A 21,695-nucleotide genomic window follows, 5' to 3' on the forward strand; every position below is an offset into this window, starting at 1 on the left:
GGCAGAGGGGCATATACCCTCCCCACTTTGTAGCAGCAGTGATGGTTTTTATATATTTATACATGTGTGTGTGTGCCCCTCCCCTCCCCCCCCCCCCCTTTGGCACCTTCCTATGCCCGTGTGACTCAATATGACTAGTCTTTCATCCCTAAATATATCAATCTTATTATTCTTCACTTTATTACTGCTACATATTATATGTCTGTAATAGAGACTTTTGTTTTGCTTTCTACAAACTAGTCAACAAGATAAGATAAGATAAACTTCATTGCATGTAAACATTCTACATCTGGATGCCATATGTACACACTGAAGAAATAACTAGTTAATTTTTTTAAATTTTTTTATCATGATGAAACTGCACTACATGACAACACAATTACATGACAAAAGATTTATAGAAGTCTGCAGCTCTCAAAGGGTTAATAAAGCATCAAGACTGAGTGATTACCCTGTAAATTCTCGGAGTTGTACCCGTTCACCGATGAGATCGAGGAATTCCTCCATTGCGGGGCTGTGGCCCACATTACCAAACAAATCTTCTTCACACGTCTGTGGAATTATAAAAAGAATAAAACAAAATTAATATAGGGGTTTTTTTTGTGTGTTTTTTAAATGAGGGTGAATAAAGTTAAATCTCTTTAAATGTGAAAATATATGGTCTAAGAGCACCGTTGAAAGTTAAAAGTTTGATTTGATTAATGGCACCACTAGAGCACATTAATTTATTAATCATCGACTATTGGAAAAAAGAAGAAGAAAGAAATGTTTTATTTAACGACGCACTCAACACATTTTATGTACGGTTATATGGCGTTAAACATATTGTTAAGATCCACACAGATATTGAGAGAGGAAACCCGCTGTCGCCACTTCATGGGCTACTCTTTTCGATTAGCAGCAAGGGTTCTTTTATTTGCACTATCTCACAGACAGGGTAGTACATACCACAGCCTTTGATGTACCAGTTGTGGTGCACTGGCTGGAGTGAGAAATAGCCCAATGGGTCCACTGACGGGGATCGATCCCAAACCGACCGCACTTCAAGCGAGCACTTTACCACTGGACTACGTCTCGCCCTCATCAGCTATTGGATGTCGAACGTTTGGTAATTTTGAGTCTTAGAGAGGAAACTCGCTACATTTTTCCATTAGTAGCAAAGCGCATTAAAAGACTGTTTGTTTTGTTTAATGACACCACTAGAGCATAATGATTTAATAATCATTGGCCATTGAATTTCAAACATTTGATGTGTAGTCTTAGAGAGGAAACCTGCTACATTTTTGTATTAGTAGCAAGGGATCTTTTATATGCACCATCCCATAGACAGGATATCACATACCACAGCCTTTGATATACCAGTCATGATGCACAAGCTGGAACGAGAAATAGCCAAGTGAACTCACTGATGGGGATCGATCCTAGACACTACTGCACAGTGAGCACTTTACCAGTGGGTGACGTTCCCGCCCAAGAGCACCATTAATTTTCTGCTTTAAATACTACACTGGTATTATTAATGAAGTAAGATATTTTGTTAATAATGATTACCTTGCTGATTACATCAACTCATGGAAAGTTTTTCAATCATGTAATATGCTCTTATGTGTATTCTGGCACATTTTAAACACCTTTACAATCAATTTCAAACTTGGGTGGGGAAAATAAGGATGCCACAGTCTCATTGTCCCCATGTTTTGAGTCTGATGTAATACACACACACACACACACACACACACACACACACACACAAGCAGGGCTCGCCCTGTACATGGCCAAATTAGCCAATTGCTCATTTTTATTAAAGGCATATTGTCACAGACCACTAACCTATTTTATGGTCTAACAAAGTATTACCTGAAAAAAAAAATTTTAATTTGTCCCTAAACATACTTTATTCAACCATCTTCATAACCACCATACTCCATTTATTAATGACATTTTGTAAAAATAATCGAATTATGGCAATGGTCCATAATTCAAAAACTAAAATTGCTGAGAGGGTTGACATGGATTTCACTCCATCATGGTTCAGTTAAGGTGATGCAATAGCTAGATTTGGTTTCCAACAAGTAGTGTAAATTTTAGTTATTATTCATTTTTTAGAGAAATAAGGTCCTTAAATCTGTGACAGTAAACCTTTAAAAGTGGCTACAACATTTAGTTTTTGGCTAATAAAATATTCCTTAAATTAACCACATTTTAATAATTTTTAAGGAAATGCTCAACATATCTACAAACTGACTAAATCAAACTTTGTTCCGTTTGAGCCCTATACAAGTGATATATAACATGCAACATTTCAACATATTTCATATTTATATTTATCAAGAAATCACAAATTATTTATATAAAATGTCCAACTGGAAAAAACAACACAGTTTTGGATTTTATACAAATATTAAAAGTTTTCCCCACTTTATATTGTAACTCAACTACTAGTCTAGTACAAGAGTTATAGCAAGTAAAACAGTTTCTTACCTGACCAAATGTTTGATAAATAATTCCAAACTTAAAGGTGTTGGTTAAAACATGTTCATCATAAGAGACGATAAGTTCTGATCCCTGAAAAAACAAAAACACAAAACAAGTGTGAAAACACTGCATAAACTATGAATAATACACGTACCAAGCAGCATCGGTCAGGGACAAAGTAACTCTCGCCGCCTCACCCCAGGTGTGTAGAAAGTACAAGTTAAATGATGCTAATCCTCTGGGCCAGTAATTCTCAACAGCTGTGACTGTCAAGACTGTTTTCTTGGGGTCTAAAGTCCGAACCACATTTTTTTTAACAACTACAATAAATTAACTCTCCTACCTTTAATTATCGTTAGATTTCCCCAACAATTTTTTCCAGACAGAAATTGTGAATCAGCCATTGCAATGAAATAAGATTCCACATACTAGATGGTAACCATGGGCCTAATTCACAAACCTCTCTTAGGCTCTGCTAAACAATAAAAAGTAAAGTTTGTTTTATTTAACAACACCACTAGAGCACATTGATTTTTTACCTTATCATCGGCTATTGGACGTCAAACATATGGTCATTCTGACACTGTTTTTAGAGGAAACCCGCTGTCGCCACATAGGCTACTCTTTTACGACAGGCAGCAAGGGATCTTTTATTTGCGCTTCCCACAGGCAGGATTAGCACAAACCATGGCCTTTGTTGAACCAGTTATGGATCACTGGTCAGTGCAAGTGGTTTACACCTACCCATTAAGCCTTGCGAAGCACTCACTCAGGGTTTGGAGTCGGTATCTGGATTAAAAATCCCATGCCTCGACTGGGGTCCGAACCCAGTACCTACCAGCCTGGAGACCGATGGCCTGCCACGACACCACCGAGGCCGGTCCTGCTAGACAATAAAGCATCCTCTTTGCAAGTCTTTTAGCATTGCACTGAGAGATCGCACAGATGCGAGAGTTTAGTGAATTAGGCCCCATGTCATCTATATTGACTTTGCTGAAATAGCCAAGGACAAAATGCATGTAGGATGCCAATTTGCTTTTTATGGTTCTCTCGATATAGGTGACATGGTTACAGTCTATATGTGGAATCTATGCCAATGTAATGGGATTTTTATTATTTCTGTTTAGACAAAATGTGGGGGAAATCTAAAAGTAATTAAAGGTAGGAGAGTCATTTATTGTAGTTGTTAAAAATGTGGTTCGGTCTAGTCCAGCGGAAAATGGTCTTAATTTCTACCTATGTTTATGTAACTCAATGCACATTCAACATGGTTACTTCCATTTGAGGACTCAACAAATTTCATTAGGAAGCATCCGATGCCCTGCCAATGGTCACGACAGGAAGGAAATGGTTTATTTAACGATGCACTCAACACATTTTATTTCTCTATGCTAGAGATTGGACATGTGATGGATGTGCTGAACTTTGATTGCATGTAGGCACGTAAATAAAATTACTTAGACTTGGGGTTAGGAAGCAACTCAATATGCTTTAAACCCAATCCACATAAATTTGTGGAAGTTGGCATTCACTTTCTGTTCTGTTAGTCTAATTCTTGGGTGTGTCAGTCAACGGCCAATGTCATAAAGCAGTTTGGTTCATTTCCAATTGTATGTACAATAAAGTATAGGGAGATAAAACAGGACTTTACGATCAGTTCGTTCTATGCAGTAGTTTGTTTTTAAGTGTACTTTACTGTATTTGTAATGCAAGTCACATGACATGATGTCGCATGATGAAGTCAAGATGTCCCCTGTTGTGTCACTAATATATGCATGCAAGGAACATTTAGCAGCTGATGTGTCACTAATGCATGCAATCAAAGCACATGTAGCAGATAATGTGTCAACAGCCACTTCTTGGAATTCACCTCAAGTTCACAGCTCATCAATGCAAATGAGGAAAAAATAACTTGATGTGTCAAGACAGTAATAATTAAATTCCAAGTGTTTCTATTCAACACGACTGACACTTAATTTTTAAAAATTTAATTTAATTTTAAAAAGTTAAGATTATAATAATAATAATAATAATAATAATAATAATACAATCTTTATTTATAGAAGGTAGCTCAATTAGTTCTAGACTATTTTCCCCTTAGGCTTTCTTACTAATTATAATAATAATAATAATAATAATCATATTAATTATTAAAAATAAAAAATAACAAAACCATACATGTATGTACAATATATACACCAATAAAAGATATTAAGACATAATTATGTAGAAGAGCAATCATGCTTCTAAGAAGTGTTTGTAACATTTTTTCTTAAATATATTTAAACTAGTACATTTTTTAACATCATTAGGTAAACTCTTCCAGATTGTTTGTTTGTTTAACAATATCACTAGAGTACATTGACTGATTAATTAATGACTACTGGAATGAATAAATGACATCCCAGCACAAAAATAGAGATTGGCTATTGGGGGGTCACCGGCCTCGGTGGCATAGTGGCAGGCCATCGGTCTACAGGCTGGTAGGTACTGGGTTCAGATCCCAGTCGAGGCATGGAATTTTTAATCCAGATAACGACTCCAAACCCTGAGTGAGTGCTCCGCAAGGCTCAATGGGTAGGTGTAAACCACTTGCACCGACCAGTGATCCATAACTGGTTCAAAAAAGGCCATGGTTTGTGCTATCCTGCCTGTGGGAAGTGCAAATAAAAGATCCCTTGCTGCCTGTCATAAAAAGAGTAGCCTATGTTACGACAGTGGGTTTCCTCTAAAAAAATCTGTGTGGTCCTTAACCATATATGTCTGACGCCATATAACTGTAATTAAAATGTGTGGAGTGTGTCGTTAAATAAAACACTTCTTTCTTTCTTTCTATTGGGAGTCAAACAAAGGCAGTGATTAGTGAATGTGAAATGGACTGATAATTCTGACACAGTGTCTTCAGACGAAACCCACTATAATTTTCTTTTAGTAGCAAGGGATAATTTATATGCACTTTTTAAAAGACAGGACAGTACATACCATTGCCTTTGATAAACAAGTCATAAAACACTGGTCTGAATGGGAAAAAACTTAATCAGAGAATTTGTCTACAGAAGGGGTTTGATCTTATTTAAATTTAATAAAACTAACCAATGATTAATAACCAACTGAGACGTGTGTAAATACCTTCAGTGACAAAACTGGATGAAATCTGTCGGTTGTCAGTTCATCACATAAACACTGAAAAATAAAACAAGAAAGAATCATGTAGAACAAACTCCCACCACAGTGAGTTTTAATGACTTGGTAGGGAGTTGTAAGACCACTACATCCTCTTTTCTCTCACTAACCACGAACAACTAACAACTAACCCACTGTCCTGGACAGCTAGCCCAGATAGCTGAGGTGTGTGGTGTCTAGGATAGCTGAATCCTTGCAAAGTAAGGATGTATGAATAAAAATATATTTAAAATGAATGCAAAAAACCCCCACAAAAAAACAAAAAACAAAAAACAACGTAGAAAGAAAGAAAAAAGACCAGCCTCTGTGATGTCTGATGTGGTGGTTAAGCCATCAGACCAACAAGGCTGGTAGGTACAGGGTTCAATCCAGAACAAGTTTAATGACTCAGTGGGTAGGTGTAGGGTCTCCACGAGTACTCGGTCACGGGCCGAGTCTAGCAAGACTGGAGTCTGTTCACAGGACTCGAGTACCCGTGCAAGGAAGAGCACTCTCATTTAATTATATTTTTTTCATCATTTTGCCATACGTGTTCAGCTGGTTACATTATAGGGCAATGAGACATGGAGGAAAAACAAAAGTCGACTGTGCATAATGCAATACAATGGCATGATTTAGTATCCATGTTCAGCGCTGGAATTAAGATGCATAATGCTAGTTTTGTTTATTCCTTTGTCTTATTATCATCTAGTGTAAGTGTTGGGTACTCGAGTTCGAGTACTTGAGTTCAATATTTAGGACTCGTGGAGGCCCTAGGTAGGTGTAAGATCACTACACCGACTTCTCTCACTAACCAGCATCCAACTGTCCTGGACATGTGCCTAGGAAAGCATGCTTGAACCTCAGTTGGATATATATAAGCATGAGAATAAATATAAATGAATTATGGAATGCTAAATTTCTGTATATCGGTATGTAAAAAAAAGCCTATTAAAATATTTGTTGTATTCAAGATGAAATAAAAAGGATTTTTTAATTTTTTATAACGGATGTGAAATGTTGAACTAAAACTTAAATTATGATCTTTTTTCTTAAAGGAAAATAAAAAATATGGATTCAAACCTTGGCCACTTTGACTGGATTTGGTTGATCAAACTTGGAAGGAGGCACTACTTCGTGTTTTGTGCCAAACCGCGTTCTGAAAAAAACCCCACCACAGAATGTAATATATTAATCATAATAAATCTGAATCATACAATTACATCAACTAAAATTACTCATGATAACTGTATTTTATTCAGGATTTTGATTGAGTAGGGATAACAACATAAACAAACATTCTGCCGAATTAACTGTCTTGTCTACCATAAATCGTTTTAGTGCACTGTGGTGATCATCCATGTGTGCAACTATAAACCAAGTTTCATTAAACCTAGGACTCACAGTTTGTGAGAAACGGATCTAAATGTGAAAAACCTTAATGTTAAATTTTGTAACAAGACGTTTATGCTGTCTCACCGGCCTCGGTGGTGTTGTGGTTAAGCCATCGGACATAAGGCTGGTAGGTACAGGGTTCGCAGCCTAGTACTGGCTTACTGAGTTTTAATGACTCAGTGGGTAGGCGTAAAAGCACTACACCCTCTTCTCTCTCACTAACCACTAACAATTAACAACCAACCCACTGTCCTGGTCAGACAGCTCAGATACCTGAGGTGTGTGCCCAGGACAGCTTGCTTGTACCTTAATTGGATATAAGCACAAAAATAAGTTGAAATGAAATGATGCTGTCTCTGTTGCCATCAGATTAGTAAAAAACTTTGTTTTGTTTAACGACACCACTAGAGCACACTGATTAATTAATCATCGGCTATTGGATGTCAAACAAATGGTAATTCTGACTCATAGTCATCAGAGGAAACATGCTACATTTTTTTTAATGCAGCAAGGGATCTTTTATATATACTTTCCCACAGACAGGAAAGCACATACATGTTCCACGGCCTTTGTCCAGTTGTGGTGTACTGGTTTGAATGAGAAAAACCCAATTAGTTAAACGGATCCACCAAGGTGGTTCGAATCCTGCGATGCTAGCACCTCAAGTGAGCACTCAACCGACTGAGATAAATCCCGCCTACAGATTAGTCATACCTATATCCTAAAGGCAAGACAAAATATGTACTTACTGGTCTGTGATTTTCAGTAAAGTCATTATAAATCAATTGTCTTCTAGGGCATTTATAGGGTCAATGCTTAACGATTGAGTGGTTTCCTGGGCGATAACGAGGTTTATATAGCAATGACGTTTGTCATCCGTGTAGGTGACGCACCCCCCCCCGGGTGTTGGGCTCACGAATGCTTGAGGAAAACAGCAAGGACACCTCTCATTAACCGGATCAATCCACAACTTCATCAACAACATCGACATCAACAACAACTATTTATACGTTTCACCACCAATCCGGACGGCGGCTGGCAGGCTTGTTCATAATCATAATCACAAATCATTTCAGATCATTCTAAATACAGCCCACCTGTGTTATATGGATAACTTGGGGGGGGGGGGGGGGGGGGGGGGGGGGGGGTGGGATGGGGGGGGACGCCGTGGTAGGGTGCTCTTTGGGTGCATTAGGGCGTTGGCGGTTTGGGCCAGTAGGGATGGCTGGTAGAGGCCTCCCCCCCCCAGAACACCCCCCCCCCCGTGGAAATCGTCTCGGGCGCGAGGCTCCCCCCTTTGCGAATCCTTGATCCTCTAGGGCTTAAGTTGATTTAATTAATTTAAATTAAATTAATTTAGTAAATTGTTTATATATTATATTTATTTTGAACAGCCCGATTGAAAAATAATTTTACTATGCACCTACTAATTAACATATTAAAAGAATAGCATGATATAGTTTAATTGGTGCAATTATTACTAATCCATAATACATGTATAAGATATAAGGTAATGGTAGCTCCCGAATTATTTTTATTTATTTATTTAATTATTTTTTAAGTGGTCATACAACATTTTTAAATTGTCCCCTACATTCTTTCCCTCCCCCCCTCCCGCCCCGGATTTGGTCACTGGCGAAGTCAGAGGCTTGATCCGGGGCGGGCGTGCCTGAACCCTCGTGGATAGGGGCACGTTAATAGAGTTGCCCGTTGCCCGTAGGGTCAATGCAGTGTTCAGTAGACTGCAACCTAAGAACCTCCCACCAGATCTATCCTATCACCGATTTCTTGTTTTAAATATGAAATTTGATTTTGTAGTTATAGGCGTTGGAAGGAAAGGAAATGTTTTATTTAACGACGTACTCAACACATTTTATTTATGGTTATATGGTGTCGGACATGATTACGAACCACACTAATATTGAGGGAGGAAACCCGCTGTCACCACTTCATGGGCTACTCTTTTCAATTAGCAGCAAGGGATCTTTTATATGCACCATCCCATAGACAGGATAGCACATACCACAGCCTTTGATGTACCAGTCACGATGCACTGGCTGGAACAAGAAATAGCCCAATGGGCCCACTGACAGGGATTGATTCCAAATCGACCGCGCGTCATGCGAGTGCTTTACCACTGGGCTACGTCTCGCCTTAGTCATTGGAAGATGCCAGTAACTGTAAGGGCCAGTAATTAATTCCATTTTGAGAGATGTATTATTTTCAGATTTGGGAGAAGGGCTCGTGAACCCATGCCCTCCACTACTCTCCTCTTCCAATAAATACTGTTTATTTGCACGAGTGAACTATGAACTTATGATCTCCTTTGAAAGCCGTTGGCAAGTGGAAGACAACATCAGTTCAAAAGTGCATGATCAACACTTCTGACGAGTAATAAATTGGTTATTCTAGTTAAGTTTTTGGTTTGTTTAACGACACCACTAGAGCACATTGATTAATTAATCATCGGCTATTGAATCTCAAATATTTGGTAATTTTGACTCGTAGTCATCAGAGGAAACCTGCAACATTTTTCCTAATGCAGAAAGGGATCTTTTATATGCACTTTCCCACAGACAGGAAAGCACATACCATGGCCTTTGTCCAGTTGTGGTGCATTGTTTGAAATGATAAGAAAAAAAACAATCGATCCTGCAATACAACCACCTCAAGTGAGCATTCAACAGATTGAACTAAATCCTGCCCCCATATTCTATTTATTACCTATAGTCATTCTGATATGATTTCAAGGAACATTTTAAAATAATATTGAAAGGTACAAGTTTGTCAAGCTAAGAACAAGACACAGTTAAACATCATCACTCTAGTCACACACACACAGTCCACATTTTTTAATTTTTTTTATTCCAACACTTTGCTGATCAACAAAACACTTCTTTTGGGCCTAAAATTAGTATTGCCACACGGGCAAATGTGCTAGTGTGATGTCAGACTTAGGATTTGATAGACCATTGAATACTTTACAGGAAAGTGCCAAAAACCCACACCCCCAAAAAAAACCAATTGAGAAAAAAATATTTTTAGGGTTGGCTTTTTTTCTACTTAGTGTTGGGTTCCAGGAAACACAATTTTTCTTAGGCCTGAATAAAAAATAGATCTGTGTTTTCTTGTGACATCACAGAACTACCACACTCAAAATAAAGTCAATAACAGCTGATCCTTGCCTAAAACAAATACTACAAAAATCTACCCCTATAGCCTGCATCTCTCGGCTCATTTGAATTATAAATGTATGATCTCACCTGAGAACTGCTCGGATGTTGTCGTCAGACTCGGGTTCGTGTTTGAGAGATAATACTACTGGTCCCACATTGTCGTCTGCTGCGTAGTAGTTGAAGTGTTCCTGAAACATGAGGCCATTCGTGTTTTAATAACACATCAATTACCTATCACATGAATAGTTCATGTACCAACAGCCTAGAACACTGTTTAATCACAGGCTAAGTATGTAATAAACATATATCGTAGTTGTGGCATCTGTGATAAAGAATTATGTAGGAGTTGTTTTAAAATGTATTTAATATGCAAATGAAAGTGGAACAAGTTTCTAAAGGAGCTGCAAGATAAATGGTATTTAGCAGACCCAAGTGTTGTACAGGCCCTTAGGAACGATATCTGGAGTGGGGTGGGCACAATCTTTAGTGGTGTGGTTCACAGCCTCTAGAGTGGGGCACAAGTCGTATTTTTACCTTTATTTATTTTGTGTAGGACCAAAACATTTACATTTTCAGCCTCAAGTCGGGGGTGTTGTGCCATCCATCCCACAACCCAAATTTTTACATAAAAACCCCAGGTTTAATTGAAATTTAAACATCTTTTTCAACTAAAAGTTGTTAACTTGTACTTCAAATACAGAAATCACTTCTGGAAGTGTTAATTTCAGTGGATATTTTGGCTTTGTTATATACCCGGTAAGTCAACCTCATGGAGCAACGAATCGGTCACTAAATTGGTTTTCAACATATGTAGAATATATTTGTAAGTGTTAATTTCAGATGATAGTTTGGCTTCGATACTTAAGTGATCCGTAAAAAGCCAATTAATCAATAAATTGGTTTTCAACATATGTAGAATATATTTAAAAGTGTTAATTTCAATGGACAGTTTGACTGTGACATTTATGTCATCTTCATGCAGCAACCACTCGGTCATTACATTGATCTCTGACATATGTAGGTAACTGTCGAGTGATACCACAAGTTTAATCTAATGTTTTCTCCAACAGATGTGTAAGACAAAGTATTGGCATGAGTTCGACCTGTACTCCCTTTCAATGGTTAGTGTTAGTTTAAAGATTAGGCTTAGGGTTAGTCTTAGAGACTTTGATATAGAGGAGTATGGGTCAAACTCTTTCCAAAGTACTAACATGGACACTTACTTTTCCTAAAAAATGTTCTCTGTAACAGTGAGCAGTCTCATCGAGATCCAAGCCGTACTGTGAAGAATGTAATGATGACACAAGTGATGTTTGCATTCCGTCCAGTTCTGTCCCCTCTATCCAGTAGCCACCACAAGATGGCAGCACAACCATGGGGTATGGCCCTGGCTTTTGTAGAATCTGTCAGGCAAAAAAACCAAAACCCCACATATCAATATTATATGCTTTTTAACCTTTTAAAAAAAAAATTAATAAAAAAAATATATATATTTATCATATAATATCTTACATTTTCAGTGCAATCAAAGTACATGTATGTGATATTTTTCAGATCACATACTTTGAGAATTTGATAACTTTGCAAATTAGATGTAAATTAGTCGAGGTCTCGGCACTAGGTTTATTGACATTTAAGCAAACGTATTTGGGTGACACTCCATGATTGACATATGCATTCATAGTCATCAAATAAAAACATTTCAATAGCAATTTGACACTGAAAGCTGTCCAGCATTCAGAAAACAAAAAACGTTAGGCATAACTTTATTTTGATGTAAGGACATCCAAAATGACGTCATTTGAGTTTGACGTCATTTCCATTCAAAAATACACCGCGCCACATATACTTACGTCATTTGAATATCTAGTAATGGCGGACTGGAATTAAAGTTGCGTGTACAGTTTATAAAAACATGTTGTAGTAAGCTTGAGCTTATATGATAAAGAGATTATTACCCTCGTGTATTTCGGTATTGTAAATATCATATATTAGGAATAAAAATAATGTATTATACTCGCCAGAGGCTCGCATAATACAATTTTTATTCCTATGATATTGACGATACTGAAAAACACTCTGGTAATAACCTATATATATATATATATATATATATATATATATATTTATTACCCATATGGCTAAAATATCTTGGTATATATCAAAGTGATACGTCCCACTAGAATGCCAAGTGGGATGTGACACGATGACGTCATCGATTGGTGCACTATAAACCGTACAGGAACGTCAACCAAACGAGTTGAGTGATATAAATTAAAATCGATTATGGGTAATAAATAGGATATTAAACTTGCTACCATTTTGTATCATATTTATGTCCCTCATGAAATAATTTTCATTGTCACTCTAGACAATAACATATAATATGTACTGTACATACATGCATTTTAATTTTATTCAATAACAGTTATTACCATGCAGTATGTATATATTTTTATATTTATATAATTATTTTTAGCAATTTAGAATTTATTTTCACAATACTATGCTATAAAAGCAGACACATTCATTTCAATTTTATTTATTAAACAATTTAATATTTTGGGAAGTTATTTCACCAACAATTTATGAAAGTATTTTTTTGTTGAATTCTTTAATTTGTTTTCTACTAATACAGATACAGTGTGGAAGTGTGGGGGGGGGGGGAGACAGAAGAACTGACTTCCCCAAGCTCTGAAGCAACTGCATTACCCACCCCCCCACCCCCCCACCACACACATCCCACCCCACTTCCATTGCTTGGAGCACATTGATTAATTAATCATCAGCTATTGGATGTCAAACATTTGGTAATTCTGACTCATAGTCATCAGACGAAACCCGCAAGGGATCTTTTATATGCACAATCCCACGAACAGGACAGCACATACCACAGCCTTTGATATACCAGTCGTGGTGCAGTGGCTGGAATGAGAAATAGACCAATGGGCCCCACTGACAAGGATCGATCCCAAACCGACCGTGCATCAAGCGAGCGTTTTACCACTGGGCTACATAATGCCCCTTGTAGTTAGGAAGAGGTAAATAATGCTTGTATATGTAAATGCCTAAAGGTAATTTCAAATGGCAAAAACAAGAAGTAAAACAAAAAGAATAGAAGATGGCTGCTTCCTCACGTACATGCACTTTCAACATAATGGAATTATATTAATCAGGGGTGGGAATTGGTGAACTGTAAAAAAAAGAAGAAGAAATATAGAGGGGTCAAGGTGGTGAACTGTAAAAACTGTCCGGGGGCAAGGACAATTAAAATGTGAGGAAATGCAATTTTCCATGAGAGGAAAATCACTGATTCGAGGAAAATTCCCACCCCTGATTAATTCCTTATTTCGTACGTTATTACAAACCTCTTTAATATTGTTATTTTCTTCCGTTTCTTGTGTAGATATAGAATTCTGAAAGTAAAAAAGTACATATATTGAGATCATTTGTCTTGTAAACTTAGTTTCGACTTGACACTTGCTTCTTTAATTATTACTCTCACTGGTATTTACAAACTAAGATAGGTCGAGACCAGATGATGCACAATAGTTCAAAATATGCGACAAAATTAATAAACAAAATGACATTAAATGTTTTGAAATCTACAACAGTAAAAACTAAATGTATCTTTAAAAATAAAACAATTTCCCAGTACATTTAAACCTCCAGAATGGAAAATAAAAACAGCATATTCATTAAAATAAATAGCTTTCCTAGCTAACAAGAAAGTACAAGTGACATACTAATGCATTAATTCTCCGTAAAGATAATTCAAATATAACTGAACTTGACACATCACGACACAACTTCCTAATAATAAACAACAAAATACATAGGCTTATGCAGATCATGCAATATTTGCACAAAATAATTAATATGCATAAAAGACTTTAAATATTGAACAGATCCATAATGCAGTAGAATCTTGACTAATAAAAAGGGTAATGAATTCTGTCAGTGACTAAAGATATATTCTAACCAACTGCGAGCAATGTTAGCGATTATTTTAGAAATCATTGCTTTCAATTGCCGCATCCTAACCTCATGCATGCAATGCAACATAATTATCTGTCACACCATATGCGTGTGGTTAGGATAGGCAGAATGAGTAAAGTAAAGTTTGTTTTATTTAACGACGCCGCTAGAGCACATTGATTTTTTTATCTTATCATCGGCTATTGGACGTCAAACATATGGTCATTCTGACACTGTTTTTAGAGGAAACCCGCTGTCGCCACATAGGCTACTCTTTTTACGACAGGCAGCAAGGGATCTTTTATTTGCGCTTCCCACAGGCAGGATAGCACAAACCATGGCCTTTGTTGAACCAGTTATGGATCACTGGTCGGTGCAAGTGGTTTACACCTACCCATTGAGCCTTGCGGAGCACTCACTCAGGGTTTGGAGTCGGTATCTGGATTAAAAATTCCATGCCTCGACTGGGATCTGAACCCAGTACCTACCAGCCTGTAGACCGATGGCCTGCCACGACACCACCGAGGCCGGTGATAGGCAGAATGAAGTCAATAGATCCTAAAAAAAAATCCCTCGCGTCGCACGTGTCCGGTTAGGAGATAGCTTTAATGGTGCTGGGAGATCTGTGCGTACACACAAATGAATGTTCTGATCTGTACCAATATCTCATATTAAATACAGTTGGTGTTCCCAAATAAAAGGAGGGAGAGTGGGTTGTTTTGTTTAGTGACACCACTAGAGCACATTGATTTATTAATCATCGGCTATTGGATGTCAAACATTTGATAATTTTGACATTTAGTGTGTGTGTGTGTGTGTGTGTTTGTGTGTGTGTGTGTGTGTGTGTGTGTGTGTGTGTGTGCATGTGCATGCTTGTTCCTGTGTGTCTGTGTCTGTGCGTGTGTGTATATATATATATTGGCAGATACAAATATAGTTAAGTACAGAGATTATTAAAACATGGTTAAATACACATAATATATATATAGCAATTATATATAGAATATATTTAGTGGTATAGTATAATATAAAATATTATATAACTAATATTGTTCTAGGCCAATTGAAAAACCAGTAAACTAACAATAAAAACTGTATAGACAAACAATGGAAACCAACAGACTAACAGTTTCTTAATGACAAAAATACAACATCACTACACATAACAAATCATTTTCAGATACACATTTCTCCCATCCCTAGCTATGCAAGACAGACCCATTCCGTGATGTCAGCCCATACAGAATAAATGTCTTGCATGGGCTATGACGTCACTGCATTTAACATGGGGAGTGTTACTTAATTGGTAATATATGATGTCATATTAATGCGAGTTGGTTAGTTTTAGATTGATATTTTGTTATTAAAACCTGCATTATAAAAGCTATCTTGTTAATTTGTAGTGATAAACTGTATTTAACACATGAAACAGACGCAGCAAATAAGATAGTGTAGTTTTCTTATGACAAAATGGTCAAATAAAGAAGTTACTTTTTCAGCCATCTTTGTTTGTGTAAAATAATGCTTTATTTATCGAAAAAAAAAAGAAGACGAAAGAAGTGTTTTATTTAACGACGCACTCAACACATTTTATTTACGGTTATATGGCATCAGACATATGGTTAAGGACCATACAGATTTTGAGAGGAAACCCGCTGTCGCCACTACATGGGCTACTCTTCCGATTGGCAGCAAGGGATCTTTTATTTGCGCTTCCCACAGGCAGGATAGCACAAACCATGGCCTTTGTTGAACCAGTTATGGATCACTGGTCGGTGCAAGTGGTTTACACCTACCCATTGAGCCTTGCGGAGCACTCACTCAGGGTTTGGAGTCGGTATCTGGATTAAAAATCCCATGGCTCGACTAGGATCCGAACCCAGTACCTACCAGCCTGTAAACCGATGGCCTGCCACGACGCCACCGAGGCCGGTCTTTATTTATCGAATGAATGGAAGAAAAAGACTCCAATCATATGTGATCACGTGGGATAGAAAAAATATACCCTCGTCCCCAAGGTCAAAATTTCCACCACTGAGGGTGTACTTTTTTCTATCCCACATGACCACATATGATGGAGTCTATTTAAGCTCAGCGGATTATGTCTGCACATTTTTATCAAATATTCATACATATTCAAGTATGGAAAATCATCATACATATTCATATGTAGCAAATCAGAATGCATATATGTATATTTGTATTTGAAAGTCATCACCACTGATAACAGACACTTTCATGTTATATAATAAACTACTGACTATTAAAGTGACAGATCCTAGTTTTGAAATACTAAGACATATTTTTCATTATTAGAGCAGTTTATGATCACTGAAATCAAACATTACTTATATTTTATTGGGTTTTTTTATTTCCGTACAAGTGAAGTGTTTCTGGTCATCCTGGTGTTTCTATTTTTAATTAATGATTATGGAGTCAAGTTCTAATCTATTTATATAAGGATATTTCCATGTTTCAAATATCACAGACTCTTGTTTCACTATGTTGTAACTTTACCCAAATGTGTTGCAGGTTTGTATAGATTAACCAAACACATAGTGTCCATTTTTACGTGTTAAAACTAGGGTCTGCGACTTAATTAATCAGTGGAAATAAAAACAAAAAACCCACAAGAACACTAAACTGCTTATTACTTTTGATGATTGCCGGATATATATATATATATATATATATATACTTAACTCCAAAAGAAACGCGAATACGTAGATTGGAGGTTTTGAGTGCACTCATTGAAATACGTCCCAAAGTTCTTAAAATAATCGTTTCTATGAAAAACTTAAACAATTCGTAAAGATGAGATTTCATGTTATTGACATGTTAAAAATCGAGGTCGCATTGTCATTTGAAATGTCAAGGCCATGACGCTTCTTCAATGGCGTCACATGCCACTCAAACATGTCCACTAATAGCGGGTGTGTCCGCCATTGCTGGCCATGACCGCCGCACACCTCCTACCCATGGAGAGGAAGAGGTTCCTGATGAAGGCCCTGGGCACGTTGTTGTAGGTGTCCACGACGGCCTGGCGGAGCTGCTGCTGTGTCACCACGGGAGCAGGGCGTTGGTTCATCATGCGCTGAACCTCGTCCCACAAGTGCTCGATGGGGTTCAGATCCGGGCTTAAAGCTGGCCAGTCCATTGTGATGATGTTGTGCTGTGCCAGGAATGCCTGGGTGGCCCGTGCCGTGTGTGGCCTGGCGTTGTCGTGCTGGTAAACCATCTGACGGTGACCCGCGAAAAAAGGCACCACCACAGGCGTGAGCACTTCGTCGATGTAGCGCTGTGCTGTGACGCCCCTGCCGCGTCCTCGGCCGTTGTTGTCGAAGATGACAGGTTGTACACGACGTCCCCAGGATATGGCACCCCACAGCATGACGGAAGGCCCTCCCCAACGGTCCCTCTCCATAACACACGCATCTGTGAAGCGCTCACCTCGACGCCTCCACACCCTCATACGACCGTCGGCCCTATCTAAGCAGTAGCGGCTTTCGTCGGAGAAGACGATGTTCTGCCACTGTCGGTTCCGCCACTGTCGATGCAGAACAGCCCAGTTGTGTCGTGCAAGGCGGTGTCGCTGTGTGAGACGTTGTCCAATGTACGGTTGACGACAGTTCAGATGGATGGCGATCAGACGACGTCGTACCGTGGTGTAGGAAACGGGGCGGTTGTGGGTTCCCACTGTCTGCCGGGCTGTTGTGGTGGCTGGTACGAACCGATCACGCATGTGAGTTCGGACGATGTAACGGTCCTGGCGCTGTGACGTCACTCTGGGACGGCCGCTACGTGGACGGTCGACGACGTTGTTGTTCTGTAGAAATCGGTCTATGAGACGGTAGATTGTCGAGACATGGACACCGAAAGCACGTGCAACCTGCCTGGCATCCATTCCGGCCTCCAAATTCCCCAAAGCTCTATGTCTGGAATCAGCGTTAAGTCGTGGCATCGTTGTATCGCTACTCGTAAAATGAGTTGAACATTGCTGTCTGGTGTTTCTTTTATACCCAGGCCTGGTAGTGTTTCACGTGCAATTCGCATCTTTCATGATCCACCCGTTTTGCATTCCAGATCGATTTTGGTCGTCAATTTCAGCACGTGCGTGACGTCACACTGTACTCGTTTTTTTCATGCGTTATGTGGAATTGGATACGCTGACAAGATGGCTATTGGTCAACTTAATCGATTTGTACATAGTTTATTCAAATGTTGGTTTTTTAATATTTTAAAATTTTCGCGTTTCTTTTGGAGTTAAGTATATATATATATATATATATATATATATATATATATATATAGTGACTTATTAATGTCTTAAGATCATTGGCAGATCCAGAGTGGGTTCACAGGGGTTTCATAACCCACCCCACCCCATCGTTTGAAGTACCCTTTTTAATGACTTTCTATTAGTTTTTTTAAATTCATCATACACAATATACAACACTAAATTGTCTTGAAAACACATCTTGAGTAACTTTATTTCAACATTTTCCTGTGTGCATGTCCCCTATAATCCCCTTACAGTTATTGCTCTCTTAGCCCTTTTTAGAATTTAGTGACCCTGTCCCTTTAATGTCAACTAATGTCATTAGGCTTCATCAATCTTCCTTTCACAACGTTACATTAAAACATCTGACTTTTGCATGTACATTATGTATAGTTCATCTGAAGAAAGCTATCCTGACCTATCAATACCGCAGCAGCCATATAGACCACAGTGAGACATGGTGATGAATGAAACATAACAAGCATAACAAACACTGGGAAATGCATGCAGGAAACAGGACATTAATTAGGAAACACAGCTCCAGATGTACTCTCCAGAAATATCCATCGATAATGATCTACAACAAACGGCAACAAGTTTCTCACACTGCAACATCGATTTATAGCAAGACAAAACAGATAAGCCACGAACAGCAGGGTTCGGCCAATGTTTGAGAAAGTCACTGTAGCCCTCACAAAGTCACTATAACCCTCACAAAGTCACTATAGTTCTCACAAAGACACTATGGCCCTCACAAAGTCACTATGGTCCTCACAAAGTCACTATAGTCCTCACAAAGACACTATAGTCCTCACAAAGACACCACAGTCCTCACAAAATCACTATAGTCCTCACAAAGTCACTATAGTCCTCAAAGTCACTATAGCCCTCACAAAGTCACTATAGCCCTCAGTCACTATAGCCCTCACAAAGTCACTATGGTCCTCACAAAGTCACTATGGTCCTCACAAAGTCACTATAGTCCCCACAAAGACACCACAGTCACCACAGTCCTCACAAAGTCACTACAGTCCTCACAAAGTCACTACAGTCCTCACAAAGTCACTATGGTCCTCACAAAGTCACTATAGTCCTCACAAAGACACTATAGCCCTCACAAAGTCACTATGGTCCTCAGTCACTATAGTCCTCACAAAGTTACTATGGCCCTCACAAAGTCACTATGGCCCTCACAAAGACACTATAGCCCTCACAAAGTCACTATAGTCCTCACAAAGACACTATGGCCCTCACAAAGTCACTATGGTCGTCACAAAGTCACTATGGTCCTCACAAAGTCACTATGGTCCTCACAAAGTCACCATGGTCCTCACAAAGTCACTATGGTCCTCACAGTCACTACAGTCCTCACAAAGTCACTATAGTCCTCACAAAGTAGTCCTCTCAAAGTAGTCCTCTCAAAGTCACTATAGTCCTCACAAAGTCACTACAGTCCTCACAAAGTCACTATAGTCCTCACAAAGTCACTATAGTCCTCACAAAGTCACTATAGTCCCAAAGAAGCCTTGGCTAGTAACTTTAGTATTATAGTAAATCAGTTGATAATTTCCACTGGCCCAGATACACAAACAGCAGTGTTCGACAAATCTGAACAACAAAACCATATTCCGATATCAAAGTCATATCTCTGAACAAAGTTTGCTTTGTTTAACAACACCACTAGAGCACTTTCATTAATTAATCATCAGCTATTGGATGTCAAACATTTGGTAATTCTGACACGTAGTCATCAGAGGAAACCCACTACACTTCTTCCTAATGCAGAAAGGGATCTTTTACATGCACTTTCCCCACAGAGAGGAAAGCACACACCACAGCCATCGACCAGTTGTGGTGCACTGGTTGGAATGAGAAAAAAACCAATCAGTTCAATGGAACGAGGTGGTTCGATCATGCGACACAAGCACCTCGGGCGAGCACTCAACTGACTGAGCTAAATCCTGCCCCTTTCTCTGAACAAGACAAAGTCATGATTGCTTCAGTGAGATATGTAACATCATATTTGAGAAAGTCACTAGCCCTCACAGAAGCTTTGGCTAGTGCCCTATGTGTTATAGCAATACAGTTGATAATTTCCACTAGCCCTCACAGAAGCTTTGGCTAGTGCCCTATGTGTTATAGTAATACAGTTGATAATTTCCACTAGCCCTCACAGAAGCTTTGGCTAGTGCCCTATGTGTTATAGTAATACAGTTGATAATTTCCACTAGCCCTCACAGAAGCTTTGGCTAGTGCCCTATGTATTATAGAAATACAGTTGATAATTTCCACTAGCTCCTCACAAATTCTTTGGCTAGTGCCCGATGTGTTATAGTAATACAGTCGAATTTCCACTAGCCCTCACAGAAGCTTTGGCTAGTGCCCTATGTATTTAAAATACAGTTGATAATTTACACTAGCTACACCATATATTCTATAGTAATATAGAAAGTTAGTGGATTTATCGAACCCTGATGTCAAACAGATTTTAAAAACATATTAGAATTAACTTGACACAGATGATATGAATATATTTATATTAAATAAGAAAAATATATAATTATATATATTTAAATTATAAAAAAAGATTATATATATATATATACAGATGATATATATATATATATATTAAATAAGTATATATATAATATATATATATATATATATATATATATATATATATATATAAAATTATTATTATTATTAAATTTGGGGAAGGAATTGAGATAAAACAAACTAGTATATCATATCATTGAAATGTACTACAAATTGAAAGGCTTTAATTTAAAAAAATAAAAATAAACAAGATCAATACATTTAGAGTTTCTTCTATTCAGTGTGATGCTTAACATTTATGAAACATTTAGAGATGGTATTAAAAAAAAAAGAGAGTTGACATTTGTTTTGTTTAACGACACCACTAGAGCTCATTGAGTTATTAATCATCAGCTATTGGATGTCAAACATTTCGTAATTTTGACACATATCCTAGAGAGGAAACCTGCTATATTTTTCCATTAGTAGCAAGGTATCTTTTTTATGCACCATAACACAGACAGGACATAGCATACCACAGCCTTTGATATGCAAGAAATAGGGCAATCCACCGACAGGGATTGATCCTAGACTGACCGCACATCAAGTGGGTGCTTTACCACTTAGCTATGTCCTGCCCCTGGTATTTCAAATATGGATGCACACGAATCCACACAACAATAGGATTCAAATAC

The 21,695-nt window shown here is 38.0% G+C and overlaps 1 protein-coding gene across 5 annotated transcripts in view; it reads right to left on the reverse strand.

The window, feature by feature from the left end:
• Nucleotides 1-21,695, reverse strand: part of LOC121390418 (rap1 GTPase-activating protein 1-like) — a 204,363-nt gene that overhangs the window by 19,433 nt on the left and 163,235 nt on the right. For all 5 annotated transcript variants that reach the window (XR_005960208.1, XM_041522224.1, XM_041522223.1 and 2 more), the window contains 7 exons: nucleotides 13,577-13,624; nucleotides 11,432-11,611; nucleotides 10,296-10,396; nucleotides 6,721-6,796; nucleotides 5,605-5,658; nucleotides 2,482-2,565; nucleotides 452-552 (listed from right to left, as the gene is read on the reverse strand). Coding sequence is in view for 4 of the 5 variants with exons in the window: in XM_041522224.1 (XP_041378158.1) it covers nucleotides 452-552; nucleotides 2,482-2,565; nucleotides 5,605-5,658; nucleotides 6,721-6,796; nucleotides 10,296-10,396; nucleotides 11,432-11,611; nucleotides 13,577-13,624 (644 nt within the window). In the remaining variant the exon portion in view is untranslated. The remainder of the gene's footprint in view (nucleotides 1-451; nucleotides 553-2,481; nucleotides 2,566-5,604; nucleotides 5,659-6,720; nucleotides 6,797-10,295; nucleotides 10,397-11,431; nucleotides 11,612-13,576; nucleotides 13,625-21,695) is intronic.

This window comes from Gigantopelta aegis, chromosome 15 (genome assembly GCF_016097555.1).
Source record: "Gigantopelta aegis isolate Gae_Host chromosome 15, Gae_host_genome, whole genome shotgun sequence".
Classification (NCBI taxonomy): Eukaryota; Metazoa; Mollusca; class Gastropoda; order Neomphalida; family Peltospiridae; genus Gigantopelta; species Gigantopelta aegis.